Source organism: Dermacentor albipictus, chromosome 5 (assembly GCF_038994185.2).
Source record: "Dermacentor albipictus isolate Rhodes 1998 colony chromosome 5, USDA_Dalb.pri_finalv2, whole genome shotgun sequence".
In the NCBI taxonomy this organism is placed as follows: Eukaryota; Metazoa; Arthropoda; class Arachnida; order Ixodida; family Ixodidae; genus Dermacentor; species Dermacentor albipictus.
Window position 1 is genome coordinate 99,064,784 of NC_091825.1, and position 15,973 is coordinate 99,080,756.

At 44.4% G+C, this 15,973-nt stretch overlaps 1 protein-coding gene and 1 long non-coding RNA gene across 2 annotated transcripts; both read right to left on the bottom strand.

Annotated features, from left to right (window-relative positions):
• Positions 1-633: 633 nt before the first annotated feature.
• Positions 634-6,952, bottom strand: LOC139060556 (uncharacterized). The gene is made up of 4 exons (XR_011514920.1): positions 6,628-6,952; positions 5,565-5,638; positions 2,346-2,427; positions 634-771 (listed from the first exon to the last, which is right to left on the bottom strand). It is a non-coding gene; the product is annotated as an uncharacterized lncRNA (long non-coding RNA).
• A 4,655-nt stretch (positions 6,953-11,607) lies between these two features.
• LOC139060557 (uncharacterized) lies at positions 11,608-15,389 on the bottom strand. Its single transcript, XM_070539708.1, has 4 exons — positions 15,307-15,389; positions 14,189-14,337; positions 13,456-13,540; positions 11,608-11,709 (listed from the first exon to the last, which is right to left on the bottom strand). Exons 1-4 carry the CDS (start codon positions 15,350-15,352, stop codon positions 11,669-11,671), a joined length of 321 nt encoding a protein of 106 aa, XP_070395809.1. The 5' UTR covers positions 15,353-15,389; the 3' UTR covers positions 11,608-11,668.
• Between the last annotated feature and the right edge of the window lie 584 nt (positions 15,390-15,973).

Genomic DNA, 15,973 nt, shown 5'->3' on the forward strand with positions numbered 1-15,973 from the left:
GCGTTACTTCGGCTTAACCTTGTTTATGAGAGTTAGCAACGTGAGTACAACACGCTCGAACAAGCTGTTTTCTAAGGCTTGTTCCGCACTGAAGGATGAAGTGAGAATACAAGCGGCATGATGATGAACCTATTATTTGGGATGTGAGCAGCATTTTGTTCGGCACGCGTCGGATAAGAACGTCGTGCAGACTCAAGCCACTTGTTCGTCTGTCAGGCTTGCCTCGAGGGACAAACAAAGCCGCATTGATTAGTTTTCTACTGGGTTAATACTCAATCACACTGTTGTATCGAAGAATCGTATAACACGACGTCAGACAGAGAGCCTCAAACTGCATTTTTGTGGAAACTTGCTTCTCCTTTTCGTCGCCCATTCAGCGCACCGTAGTCTGGTCGGTTAAATTTTCTCGTACGCACTCAATATTTTAGCACTTTTATGGGTGCATAAATGCTTCTTGGTTTGTGCCGCATGACTAACACCCTTAACCTTTAAAGGTTGAGGGTGTTAGTTATTAGAATGACATTGAACCAATCGATTGCGCTGCGAGCAGCATCCTGCAGCAGTCATTATAATTATAAGTCAATAATTATAAGCACCAGACATTATATGAAAATAAATGAGAAGTTGAAGAGTGCGATGCCGGAAATTGCTCGCACATATATTAAGGTAACTGACAATTACACAGTTGTTTTTATTGCATGGATAAAGAAACTTGTACGTATGATATTTGCAAAATGGGTGCTTCCTTGTTGCTGATGTCAAGTCACACGCCTGTAAGTAAATAGAAAATATCTATATGAGTAACAGCTCCTGGCAAGCATGAGCAATAATAATACCCCCCCCCCCCCCTATGTAAATAACATGCTCGTTAAACCTACTTCAGGTGAAACGTCAATACGACGTTGTGTAAATCGGCAGCCAGTTCAAATACATGTTATATCAGTGCGTCCTATACCTAAATTCGCGCACATACTACACTTTATTAGGGCTGCGAAAATATTCAAAGTTACTGATAGGAAATCGAATAGACTATTAATAATATTCGAATGGTATTAGAAAAGGAATGATTCCGTATTTTAGAATAGTAAGTACTAACCAAATGTTTTTGCGCCATCCAACTGCTAAAGTTTGGTTGCTATTCTGAGTCTGCTAAAACCATTTCGCTAAATATTAAAAGTGTGACAACGACAAAAGTTTTCGAAGCACTGCAGAAACAAAATATTAATACAAGCGTTGTTTTCAATTTCGTGGGGAAAGCCGACATGACAACCTGCAATTTTCTCCTGTAGTTTTTCGTTTGGTATTTTTGCCAGTATAGCCATGACGCAGTTTTATTTCTTGCTCTACACCCTCGTAATATATTCCTTACAACGGCTCATTTTGTTTTCGCAGCTTCTGGTCTTTTATCGGTAACGTTTCGTTTAGCGCATTCGTGAAGCTATCAACAGCAGCCATTCTTTCCGGGAAGTTTGTTTGGAACCAGACTCGAAAGAATTTGATAGGCTATTCCTCACGTTGTCTTTTGATTTATTTCTTTACTTATAATTTTTGATGGGTTTAAAGCTGATTATCTGTCCTTGATAGCTGTCTTTTTTCCATTTGCATTGGCGTTGGGCAATTTAATATTCAATTTCATACTGAATACTTACTCCCAATATTCGATTCGTATTTAAAAAATACATATTCGCCCACCTCTACAATTAATTAATTCGTAATATGCTTCGAACAGAAATGCAGAGTCTTACGCATTCTCTTTAATATACGGTAGTGGCTACACGTAATTGGACTTCGAATCCGTCGCATACTTCTCTCCAACCGAGATTTTTTAGAGGTCTCTGTCTTTCTCGCACCTAATTATGTTCCTCATTTTATTCTCCACTCAGCTTTCTTGCTATCTTGACATTTTCTTTGAAGCCACCAGGGCTGAATCTTTCTTTGCATATTTTAGGAACAAACTTTTCTTAACATTCTTCTTTCTCATACGAGCGCCCAATTACAGTTTAATTGTAGCATTAAGGAATTATTACCGTGCGCTAACGAAGCTTGCGTGTTACAGATGCGGTACCTGCAACAACGCATCTTCGTTAGAACTTCTTTCGTTTCGATAATTACATCACGTCAGAACTAAAAGCTTTTCACAAAAGGAATATTTGCTGTTATTTTCTCATCGCCTAATTGTTTGTAACAATAGTTCACCTCGCCACACATTTCTCAGCTCTGCGGCTTTTACATATGACTTGCCCTTTCAAGTCATGGGTTTTAAGCTAACTCTGTATTAAGTTCAGGCAGATTACAAAATTGTGTGCGGCATGCATCAATCTTGAGGATGTTCCTTCTGCACTCACATTGAGGAATCGGTGGGCAGGGAGCTCTGATGCACACTACTTGTTCGTAAACACAGCGTTGTCCAAAGCGGCAGATTTGCCTCTGCAATAGAAGAAACGAAGTGCTACTTCCTGCTCACTAAGAACATGCAACCACATGATATGCAAGAAATAATATACCATTAACCACTCATTTGTTAACCGGGCCCAGAAACAACCATGAAGGAAGGAAGAACTCGTGAATCAACAGGCAGTGTTACCTTCCCGAGCCACACGCGAAAAATGAGAAAAGACGCTTTGGGAAAGTGAGCAATCGTACCAGACATAAAACGAAATTGAAAATGAGCAGAGAACATGATAACTATTATTTCCCTGCACTTAACTATTTTAACATTTTCATAACTACGCCACGGAAGTCACAAGGCAAGAACGGACGATAAATGAACTGTCTTTCCAACACAAAACAATTCTCCTTCATTCCTGCACGTTTAATACAAAACACAAAATTTTTACTGCGCTAAAAATTACATGGGCAATTGAAGCGAATTTTTGCCTTCGTCATCGCCGTCAGCGTAGCCGTGAGGCTCCGCTTATATTTAGGTATATGTATGCGGTACAAGCTATCGCAGTACAGGGGTAATTGGAGATCGCTAGGAGAGACCTCCGTCCTGCGCTGGACATAAAATTAGGCTGATGATGATTATGATGATGGTGTTATATGCCATGTCATAATATATGGCATGCCGTGTATGCGGGTTATACTGCCCACCATTCTACTACTCAAATTACGCATGCCAGGTGTTACAATCTTGACGAAATTATTCCTCACAATTTTAAAAATGGCAGCCCAAAAAACAAATGTCACAAAACAAAAAGCTGACAGCGCATGAAAATTATGATATTATTGGCGAGCTGTGCACTGTCTCCGGGATCGGCGCACGAAAGAGGATCGAAATATACTCTATACGGGAAAGTGGTAGTAAAGTAGCTAAGAACGACTTCTTTGATCAATAAACATAATGAAATTGTGCTACGCCATAATTGAAACAGAGGGACTCTCGCGCAACAGCTTGTTTGCTGGGTTTATAAACATTCAGCTCGATTTTTCGCCATCGTCAGTAACTGCACATCAAAATGCTGATTCCTTCAGTTATAGATTTTTTTTTTCTGAAGAACCTTACTCCCATTAACTGTATGATTTCCCTTTGCGTCACAATTTTAAAGCCAGGTGGCGAAAGATGTCTAGGAATTTTCGTGTCCCTATCGTAGAGACAGGTCCACAAAAGAAGTTGTATTCTAAGATATCGAGTTAGACAGCTTTGATCAGGCGCCGCGATGGCTTAGCAGCCCTAGTGTTGCACTGCAAAGCACGAGGTCGCGGTATCAAAAACTAGGCCGCGTCGGCCGCATTTCGATGGGGGCGAAATGCAAAAAAGTCCGCACACTACGGCGTGCCTCATAACCAATTAGGAGTTCTGGCACGTAAAACCCCACCATTCATTCAGACACCTTTGGTTAGTTGAATGAATTATAAAAGAGCCTATGCAGGGCATGCGGGCCCTGTCGGCTTGTGCCACCGTTCTCCCACACGTGTAATAGCCAAGGTACGGGGGCTATATTTACACCGGCTGATGCATCGTTTCCGCAGTGGAGCAGCGCGTACCAGAGCAGCACGTACCAACCCTATACCACACTACATGGGAGTGCCCACTACACAACATAGAACAACCCGACACGAACACTACGAGGGAGCAATGGGAGGCATTCCTGTTCAGCTAGGCCCTCGACGAACAGCTCAAGCTGATACATTGAGCTGCGAAGATGGCAAGAGCCAGCGGAACCCTGGACTAGGGGCCCCAACCATTAGCGATTCTTCTTATTATTATTTTAACAAATTTCATTTATCTATCTACCTAACCCCGGCGTGTTGCCAGAACGGCAGCCGCGAAGCTCCCGCGAAACGCTAATCGCAATGAAGGAAGGCGGGCCCGCATACGCACAAAGACCACTCCTAGTTGGGATGCAGGAACAATGTGCAGCTGCATGCGTGTCACATGCTGCAACTCGATGCCGCAGGCGCCCAGGCGTGGCGCAGCGGGAACAGGAGGCCAAAGGAGGCCGAGGTTAAGTGAGAAACGTCGACAACGTCCCACAGTTCAAGAGCGCGAAGCGGACGCATACATTGCGCCCGCCGTGAGCATGCCGCAGTACCGGAACGCGAGGGTGACACGATGTACACAAGATCCTGTAGTTCTAGTCGATGCTGCTCGTAGGTCATCGAGTTTCCTCTGTTCATGTGTCCAGACACGCGGCACCACGTCTTTTTACATAGTGAGCTTACGCTTACTTCGTCACATTGCCACTACAGCTGATGAAGAAATTGCGGCCACTGACCAAGTCAAGGTGAAAAAACACACAGAGACACACGCTACAGCTATACGAGCCTTACACATCGTTTAATATTCTAATATGTGGCTATTGCATACAGTGCTTCACCCTTATGGCGAAACTGCGATATTTATTCATCTAAAGCTTTAAACGTGTAGTGTCTGGGCGCATGCATGCGAGCGAGCATGAGAGAGTAGTAGAGACACGCGCACGCGTGTGTGCCAATACAGTCAGTTGAAAGATGTCGTTTTGTTTATACTCTGGCCATTTTTCCTCGCGCGCATTTTCTGCGTTGACAACTCGCATTGGGTTCGCAATTCCAAGCCCGTCCTCCATCTACATCATATTAAGTCTCAGTGAGGCTTTTAGTATCATAATTTCGAACTAAAATATCTGGGTGTCGAACACCGACAAACAGCATCTATTACGAGAAAGCGCATTCGTTGTAAGAACTGATTACAGATTATGAAGTGCAGAAGTTGCATGCTACTATTCCGTGCCAATTCGAAGTACGTCCAATGCTGCCAGTATACACTTGGAGCAACCTCATTTCGCATGCATCGCACGCCGTAATAGACGCTGCATCGTGCGAGTGTTTCCCGCTTTAAACCAGCAACGTGCTCGTCCAACCATCAATTTAGCTTATTATGTACTCAAACAACGTAGTAGGATGCTAGCCGATTACGCAAGGCATTTCGGCCAACAAATCGAGCCAATATGCTTGACGGTGTCACCCGTGCAGTGAAATTAATTCTACAAACATCAGAAACTCCTTTATCCATTAAATTAGGCAGTTTCTCCTCTTGAGCTACTTCGTTAAATTCACTATGGTACGGTATACAATGAACTCACGCCGCATCGACGGCCTCCACGGGGTCGCCCAAATCCTCCACCACCCGGGAAGAGCTGAGCTTCCACGAGCAGCACTGCGATAAGTTCATATATGCACAGATTAGAACAAAATTTGCCCTTTCACCTGTGTGCAGCGCGGTGCTAGAAAAAAAATAAGTTCAATTTTCTGAAGAAAGCAACGTTGCAGCCGACTAAATATTTCTCGAGGCCCATGAATCAGTTCAAAGAACTACTGACATAACGAAGCAATGCTTCATTATATACAAGGTGTCCCAGCTAACTTTAGCCAAACTTTCAAAATATGCAAATGCCGCGTAGCTGGACAAAACAAGGGTAATATTGTTTGCCGTCGCCATGCCGTCCGCATATTAAAACGTTACCCGCAAAGCCATCGCAAATCTGGTGGCGATGCCTTGCAGTTACGTCTGCGAAATTAATTATTAACTCACGTCAATATAGAAGTCGATGTGCCAGACTGGCACAGCGAGTTCTGGCACTGCCAGAACTAGCATTACTTTGAGTTTCAGGCATAAAATAAATAATGTTCGTTTTTTGTGATGCCTAATACGCGCTTCATATGTATATATATAAACACTTTTAAAGAATGCATGAAACAGTCCTGAAACAACTCAAACAGTGTGAAAAAGAAACAAACCATAGCTAAGTACAGTGTCAGAGTTAAGCAAGACTCAACACAGCAACGGCAGGAAAACTAGCTTGCGCTGACATGCTTACTACAGGGTCAAATAATATAGAAAAATATTACTGCTGGTAGACTATGTGAAAGCAGAACAAGCTCATGTACCCGATTTCGCGGTCACCATAACGCATTCAGAAGCCCGATCGTCCAATCCTCCTAAGCTTGAAATTGACATAAATTGCTTCAAATTTACATATCAAAGAATAAGTTAAGACAGAGGGGCCGCGTTAGAACACTCTATGACGATGATACATCAGCGATATACGGGCGTTTTATGGCGGAAGGGCCAATGATGGCGAAAAAGCGCCCACACTCTATTTCACCGAAGTAACTGTCCATTTCTGGCAACGAAGGAGTACTTACCAGCTGACAGCAACATTACGGTGAACACGATGGCAGAGTTCTTCATCGCTGCAGCTTTACGCAGAGCAAATGGTGGCTATACACGAGGCAAGGCCTTCTTATATTGGCTACCGGACGTTCGACTGACGCATCCGGCATTCGGTCGAACACCTTCACTGGCTTGGGGGCACGTGTAAGAAAATGCGCACTGCCATCTCCAGGAAGGTTACTTTCCGCCTTGGAATTGCGAGACGCGAAGGTTGCAAACTGCGTGGTGCCCGGGTATTCCAGCCAGAGGAACGGGCGCAAATATCTTGCCGTGCCGTAGTTTAAATCGCTGCAATCAGGGGCCAACAGATGTAATGATTGTGGCCAACTATAGATTTGTAAATGCAACTCAATACAGCCCATTCGCACTGCTCCTTCGTTGCTTTGTTTCTACACGGTGTCGTAAAATGCACTATAATACTGACACGTGTACTTGTTTGTCTTTTTTGGGTGACCACTTTTAACCGTTTAACAAATGTCATCTCTCAGCGCTGGACGCGACCGCATGTATCGGAAGTTTCTGGAACGTTATCGATGGTTCTTTCTGCTGTATCTTGTCACCGAAGCTTGTGTAATCTGATTCCATGTGCGACGCGAATTATGCAGACCTTTCTAGAAGACACGCAGGCACCAGCGATTACTCTGGAACCTTCGATGGCTCATGTATAAAAGCCGATGCGCTTGACCGGCAGATCAGATTTCCACGATCGCCGACCATGTTCGCCGCTATCGCTGTGCCTTGAGTGTAACTTCCTTTTGTGGGCACAAGTTCGCCTAAGCAAAGTTAGTTTCGTCATCACAAATTTGTCTCTGTATTATTCACCGTCACTATTACGTGACAATACATAGTTTGGGGTCAACAGCGAGAGAGATGAAATTTATCTTACAAGCGGCAGCTTAACAAAGACGTCATCGGTGGTAACGCGCCATGTGTTGCTTTTGGTTATGGAAATTTTATGTTTGTATTGGATGCACTGCATGTAGAGCCGCCAAAGGATGCGGGGTAGATGTTATGGTAGTGTGCGCCAGATTGGCCATGAATGCGGAAGAAATAAGGACAGGAGAAAGGGAAGCAGTTAATAAGTTGAATATATATATGTGGGAATTTAGCGACAAGTATACGCAAAAGGGTTAGACTGGCGAGGACCCACTCGAAATGTCCTAGGCAAAGGAAAATATTTGGCAGGAATTTTTTTCTGTCTTGTTTGTAAAATATCCGCATCCTGCGTACGCTTCAGCACAGGCCGTGCTTTGGACTATGAAGTCGCTCGTCTTTCTTACAGGCGTGACAGTTGTGACAAATACATTCTTCTCGTCCTTGAGTTCTTGATGAAGTGCTGCGTGAAAAACATATATGGATGCCATGCACTGTGGAAATAGATGTAAATGGAGCTTTCTGAACTGTTTGCTTTGATTGACGATAATTACCCGTGAAGTTGACAGCGAATGTTTAATTTCTTCAGCGTTTAGTTCATCACGAGAGGGGTGAGTTGGTGTCAAACGTTACCGTGCGTACACCACTGCTGTTTGTCTGCATAGTACACAAAGCACACAGAGGAAAGTGATTTTGCTTAAGACGTTGTTGTGCACCACATTTCTTAACCTCAGAGGGGGGGCCTGAGCATTCTCATTGCCTTACATGGTACATCGCGTGGTGGCAGAAGTATTAAACTTGTATTGGATTATGGGGCTGTACGTGCCAAAACCACAATTGGGTTATGAGGCATGCTGTAGTGGCGGACTCCGGATTAATTTTGACATCCTGGTTTTCTTTAACGTGTCGCTAAATCTAAGTACACGAACGTATTTTATTTCGCCCCGTCAAATGCGGTTGCTGCGTCCGGGATCAAACCCGTGAACCTCCAGCAACGTCATTGCCCCGAAACTACCCAGGCAGGCGCAGAAGTGTTGATGTGACGTGTGAGCGCTTCCGTAGTGTCGCCTAGACCCAATGGTCTGCTTTAATGCGGCTGTGCTTCTGCACGCCCTGCGCAAATTGTCCGCTTGACGAATTTGCATAGTGTTTATCTTTCTCAAATAGCACAAACGTACTGTACCGTGCCTTAACTTAAATTTATTCCGCTTGCCCGCAAGCACTGTCGTGTCTATAGTAGTACCGTTCCCTTGCCTCCTCACGTCGCCTTTTCCCTATCACCCCCACCCCTTGTATGGGAACTGACAGCAAAGAGTAGTAAGGCTGTTATAGACTCGTTTCAAGACTGCGTCGGTTCTACCCATTCTCTGCCTCTTATCCCCCCTCCTATCTACCGTACTGTTTAGCTGCCCTCAGGACTTGCACGTTTGTAGAAAGGTAAGCGCTGCAATTTCTGCAGTGTTTTTGCAGGGGGTCATGGATAATTAGAGCTGTCAAGAGGCGAATGCGGCGATGCTTAGAAAGCTGGAGAAGGTATTGTGCACATTCGACGTGGTGCAAAGGTCCAAACAAGTTTCTCGCATCGCCTTTCCTCTCTGCCACTCTCCTGTCATGTATGCACATGCTCTGAACCACCCCCGATGGGTTGTGTCAGACAGCAGCCGCAGCAGCAGTGGGAAAGTCGAAGGAAAAGGGGAAAAAAGCTTCGCTTTAAAAATCCGGGTTTAGTTGGTAAACCTAATAGAATAATTCAGTTCATTATCTCACCACAACGGTCAAGCCACATGTAAAGAATTGAAATTACAGCCAATGAAAACGTGTATTTACATCAGGGGCGATGGTGATTAGTTCAGTCTATCACTTATGGCGGTGTTGTTGAGGGGGTTTAAAAGTGAAGGTAATTTTAATCGTTCCTTTAATACGTTTTGGTGCGCCCAATCAAAGCGCTGCTCCTAAGCGCCCGTTGCTGGGTTGAGCGTAAGCGGTGATTGGCTTCCCTTGGAATAATCGCGCGAACGCGCTCGTGCAACTTCCCGTACGTTCATCGTCGTGTTCTTCTATAGCTGGCTCCATTGCCGCTCATCATGCCAGCGTTCCCATACTGCCTCTCCTTCAGCGAAAGCGCTGACGGCACTGGCCCATTGTCACATTGTTGGCCCATTGGCCCATTGTCAAAAAAGCGTACAAAACCCGCTTTCTGTTTTGATCGGCGTGGCCCCTGGTTGCAGCCGTCATGATCGCGGCACACCTGCGCGAACTGGTACTTCTTTGAGCCTTGCACAATTTGCAGCTTCGTCTCAAGCGATACAGCATTGCGCTTTGTCGGCGCCGTCTTCTATTAACCGGACTGTCCGCTATCGCTTCCGCGTCGCATTTCAGCACTTGCTGCGAAGGGGACAAAGGGAGGGCACCGCCTTGCTTCTCGCATTTTTTTTTCTACTCCTCACGTGTATGTCGATCGTGGACGACGTGAGCGGCTGGCGCCATCTCGTCGGGCGCTGTGCCAACTAGCGATGCTCTGCGCGGCTAACGGCGGTGGATACGAACTCACCTAGGAGACGTATCATTCTGTCAAGGCATCGTTCGTTTAAGGGGAACCTAGGAATGCAAGTTTCGTGGTTATTCTGCAAGGGAAACTCTGTGCAAAAGGCAATAGTTTGATCGTTATATTCGATTTGCCGTAAATAATGTGTCATTTTATGTGGTTTTTCTTTTTTTATAACCCTTTAGCGTTATGCGAAAAAATAAAACAGCACTGCAAGTTTACCAGAACAGTGCAACATCCAACACGACCACTTAGAATGATGATATGTGCGTTTTTCGTTAAGTGTTCAGATAGAAACTTGGCTTCTTTATATATGTTCGGTAATGCCGCTCGAATTTCAGCTGCAGAGATACAGAAGCGAAACAAAAGAAAGAAGACAGCAGGAATTCAAGAGCAGTTTCGCGGCATAACACGGACGCAACTTTTCTTTATGCAACATGTGAAAAATGCTTTTTTTTTGCCGTCTGGAGGAAACGCGCACTCTACACTCAGGAAACGTAAATAAGTAAGAGATGTGCTATGGTACGGCTCGGTACGGTACGGTACGGTTCGGTACAGTAAGGTTCGGTACGGTACGGTACGGTACGATCCCATACTGTACGATACGGTACTGTACGATACAAGTCATATTTGGTCAGACTTTTTCTCGTAAACTAACAAAATGTTGACTCATGCGTTGGTCAGCTCCTTTCATGACCTTAAGGATGGCCGAAACTCATGCTTGGGTTAGTAGTTTTGACTCAGCTCTCTTCATGATATAAAGACATCCACTAATTCATTACTATGTTTGTTGTACTGTCCTTTCACGTGCTATTTTAGTTTATTTGAAGGTAGAATTAAAGCCATCATTTGTACAAATTGCTGAAAAATATTAAGGCAAATGAGAACTGATGCTACATGATATGTCTATGGCAACAACTCCCTCACTGACCCACAAACGTACTGCCACAGCAGACAGTAATATTCGAACAACTGCTAAAATGTATTTGACCACCTTTGTGTCATGATCTATTGGATAACACGTAATAATTTCTACGTAATCCCGGGTAAATTAGCGCAAGTTTATGTTTAGCTGAGAAAGGACTTCCAGCTTTATGCTGAGCACAATTATGATTTAGTTTTTTTAGCCATATTATGCAAAAAAATAACAGCATGTTTATTGTGCTCCTAAAGCCGTATGAAGCTATAAGAACTTTACTTGGTGTCTTTTGGTCTCTATTTGCCTTGAACTTGGTATGATCACGTCGATAAAATAATTTGTATGAATGTTGATATTTTGTCAAAACTGAGTAGATACCAATAAATATATTCCGGTGCTGTGGGCCCCGGAGCCAAGAGTCCGTGCGCGAGCTTTAATGGTAAGCTAGTATCATCGCTAGTAACTGAATATACGTAAGTCATCTTAGCTGCCTTTAATCCACATTCTAGGACGTGCGCTTAAGGGCCTTGTGTGTTCGCCAGTGAGTATGTGTCTACGTGAATGCGTAATTAAAAAAAGACACTTAGGTTCCATTCAATTTCCGTAACCATGTGTTTTGCAGTCAATGATGCACATATCCGTTTGTGTCCGAGCAATATCAGTTCCTGGCAATCTTTCAAAAGTATTCGACACTGCTTCCAGCCGGCACGCGGACACCTGAAAAGGCACAAAACACCACTCGAGTCAGCAAATATACCCAACTCAGTCATTCAGAACAACGCGCTTTATTTTCAAGAATAACGAAGTATGCGATATTCACAGGAATAAATTTACTTCGGCACCGGCGTGAATTATTCAGGAAAACAGCTATGATTATGGACTGGCTATGTAGCGCAATTATAATGTCATTCTAAGTAATAAAATTGGGCTGCTCTGGTAAGCAGGTGCCACAACTACAATCTCAAGAATGATTGGTTTCTGAAATTGTCTTCACAATTTTCTCACACTTCACGTCTGCACAGGCTGTTTCCCGAAATTTATCATAAGCTAAGGATTCGAAATCACCATAACATTTAACCATAAGCTTATGTCCCATTGAGAAACATGGAAACAGCTACATGTATACGTGTGCTGCAACGTATATTAGCAAACCGCCGAAATATAACATCTGAATCATAAACAGCGAGGAGGATGCATGTTCATGGAAATGTTTCCTAGTGCTCCGTAATTATCCTCTACGGAGTAAATAACAATCGCATGTATTGGATAGGAAATAAAACTAATATTTTTCCCTTAATATCAAAGTAGCCTGTTCTTGGTTTCAGTGCTTGGCATCGTACGACATGTTTAGAGAAAATCGCTCATTTTATTGTTGAGCAATGTTGCTTAGTTGCAGGGTATTCCGATCACGTTTCCGTGTTACGCTTTTGCTGGTGCATCCAGCAGTTACCCACTTTGTAGCTGTAATGCTCCACCGGCTATCTGCCCTAGGCATTGCATGTCTTGCCTCGCCCAATTTTTTTCTCATAATCCCAACTAAAATATCGGCTACCCCCCTTTGATTTCTGAGCCACACCACTCCATTCTTGTCTCTTAAAGTTACGCCTAACGTTCTTTTTCCTTCTATCCCTCTTTGCGCGGTCCTTAACTTATTCTCGAGTTTTTCTGCGAACCTCCAAGTTTCTGTCCCATATGTTAGCTCCGGTAGAATGCAACAATTGTAGACTTTTCAACGATAGCGGTAAACTTATTCGATAATGCCTGCCTTATGCACTCTAGCTCATTTTTATTTTTCTGTAAATTTTCTTCGCATGATCAGGGTCCCCTGTGAGTAACTGATCTAGATAAACATACTCCTGGACAAACTCTAAAGGCTAAGTGGCTATCATGAATTCTTGTTCCTTTCCAGACTATTTAATATTATCTTTGTCTTCTGCATATTAATCTTCAACCCTACTCTTACACTTTCTCGGTAAAGGTCCTCAATCACTCGTTCCAATTCATCCCCAGTAGTGCTGAGCAGGGCAATGTCATGTGTAAACCGAAGGTTGTGGAGCTGTTTACCGTTGATTCTCGCTCCTAAGTCTTCTCGATCTGCTAGTTTGAACAATTCTTCTAAGAATGGGAACAAACAGCGCTTGGGCGGGTCGAAGTGAGTACGATAGACAGGGCGCTGATTTCTTCACTTCGTCCCGTCCAAGTGCTGTTTGTTCCGGTCCTGATGATGTGCCGACCAGCCCAGACCAGCACGCTCCTTCACTTCTTCTAAGCATGCAGTGAATAGCACTGGAGATATTGTGTCTCTTTGCCTGACCCCTTTCTTGATAGGTAATTTTCTACTGCTTGTGGAGAAACGAAGCAGCTGTGGAATCTTTGTCGATATTTTCCAAGATATTCACCTTGATGCATATGGTTCACTAAGTTAACTTCAGCGCATCTTTTTAAGAAAATGTAGCCACTCACATTCAAACATGGCTGGTGCACAGGGGTCTCTGATGCATTGCACTGAGACCTGTACGCAGCGTTGTCCTGGGGGACAAAAGTTCCTCTGTGGACGAAACAGTGATAAATGTTTCAGTTCTGATAAATATTAACAGCACCAATGTGCTTCTACCTCATAATCATTCTTACTTTTTCCCCGAACAATTACGCTGGTACCACTGGTCTTTGCCAAAAGCCCTATACCTCTTGAATTATTGAACGCTGTAATGTAATTAAGTTACGAGCCCAGGTATTGACCAATGTCTATAGTGTGGTGAAAGGAGGAGAGGAAATTGGAATATGGTGAAGGGAGCGCGGTCAGAAATAGCTGATGAAGTATCTCTTCGGTAGATTGTTGAAAAGATAAATTCATGTCGCTTACTTGCCTGCCATGTCTCTGACCACGAGTTGGATAAAAGCGACCCATGTGAACAAGCAGGGTCATCTTGGGGTGTTGCACGGAACAGAAATTAATAACAAATGATATTATTTGCTAAGCATCTGATAATTTGTTTTCAACCTCTCTTGTGACTCTTTCTTCTGTACCGTGCAGCACAATTTATAGCGAACAAGCGGGAAGGGTGTTGTAGTTTGAATGACCTGTGTTCCGCAGCTTTTCCTCAGCTTTTCGACCACATGGAGCATTCTAGGAAACTGATTGCGCAAGTGAATAAGCATTTCTAGCACGTATACATGCAGCATAATGCATACGCACTCCACACCGCCTACTTCCGGCGTAGGAGGAGCTGCCCGGTCCCGCAAATTCGTAGCCCGGAAAGTCTCCTGGCGGTGGCCTTTCAGGAAATTCGCTTGCTCCCCGATATCCGAACGGCCCAGAAAGCCCCTGAGCCTTGACCAGGAACACTGTAAAAAACGCATTTCTATATTTGTTCTTTGTGCAGTTCGATATGGGGTACTATAAGTTGGCTGTTGTCTCCAACAATCGGTGTACGCTCGCCATGGCCACACTTACTGTATAAGTTAGCCAAAGTAGAGGTTTGACAAAACGACTCCATTTATTAAATTCAGGGGTTCGACTTGCTAAGAACAGTCATGGTTGGGAGCAGAAGCACTCACATGTGGTCTGCTGTCCCGATCGGAGGCGCCGCGACTTCGAGTTGTGCAGCGCTGTGCCATAACCACTGGGCTACCACGAACGGCTGACTGCATTCTCTTTACGGATATGATCCGCTGACTCAAAAAAGTGCGATATCTTAGAATTGCTACTTATGAGTTCAGCGACATCAAATACCGAAGCACGATAACACAGCATACCCTTAACTCGAAAAAAAATCTGCCTGCAACAATCTAGGTCAGCAGAACCCTCGTACGGCTTCTGATGCGGGAGACATCGCAGCAAGACGAGGACACATAGGATCGCTTTTCCTACCTGCCCTCTCCTCGCTATGCCCTCTCCTACTTCGGAAGTCTCTCAATGTCATCAAATAACCCAGTGTCTCACAATACACGCGCCCCCCAGTACATATATCAGTGCAATAAAGCACGAACACAATTCTCACATGTAGCAGTATTTAGCTGACGTTTTTGCCTCCCCCCATGCAGCGTGTAGAAATATAGTTCTCAGATGGCCAAGTCAACGCTAATGGTAGCACAATGAACTATAACGCTGTATTGATACTTGCAAACAGACTCCTTTGTTAGCGCTTTAATTCTCATAAGCTAACAAACAATTGCGGTCAGGATTCGAATCGTGCCAGCAATATTGACTTAATAACCTGAAGAATTCTTTCGAACACATCCTGCCAGGGAGCCCTGTGCACTACAACGAGCTGTGAGGTGTTTTCCACAGGTTGAATACTACGCATGACTTACATTTAAATAGCAGAACTGTAGCCAGTATTAGGGTTGACTTCTTCATACTGACCTTTGCTACACCAACAGAATACCACTACGCGGCAAAGAGCGAGATACTTTTGCATATGCGAACCGGAAGCTTGAGCGACGCATCCGCTGGCTCGGCATCCGCTAACGTAATCTCGAAGGAGCATGATCAAGAGTGGGCGAAGAAAGGAAGCATCAGCCTGGAGCCAGCGCTTCCGCAAGAAAACTTTGACTTTCACAGCGACCAAGCAAGCGCATGTAAGTTAACAGAAATAGCCCGCAACTAATGGCATTTTCGGATGGTCCTTTCAGAGCGCTCTAAAGCGTTCCGAAAATAAAGAACTTCGGCTGGTCGAAAAGGGTGGCAGGGAGGGGAGGGGGGGTGCTCTGGCTACATTCGGATGGTCTGTTCCAATCGCTAGACTTTAGATGCAAGAGCCGATAGACGTTGACCGGAGCAGCAGAGAAATATTCTCGGTTACTGTTCACGTGTCCCCACTCATAGCCGTGATTTCGCACGAGAGCGTCTTTCTCGCGCTTGCTCAGCCGTTGCTCGCGTGCGTGAGTTGCGAGAGAGCAATCTGGAGACCTTTGCTTCTGAAATCTCCCTTTGCCTAGGTACAACAGAGGAGGATGCGCTTTGCTGCGTTTCTCTCTA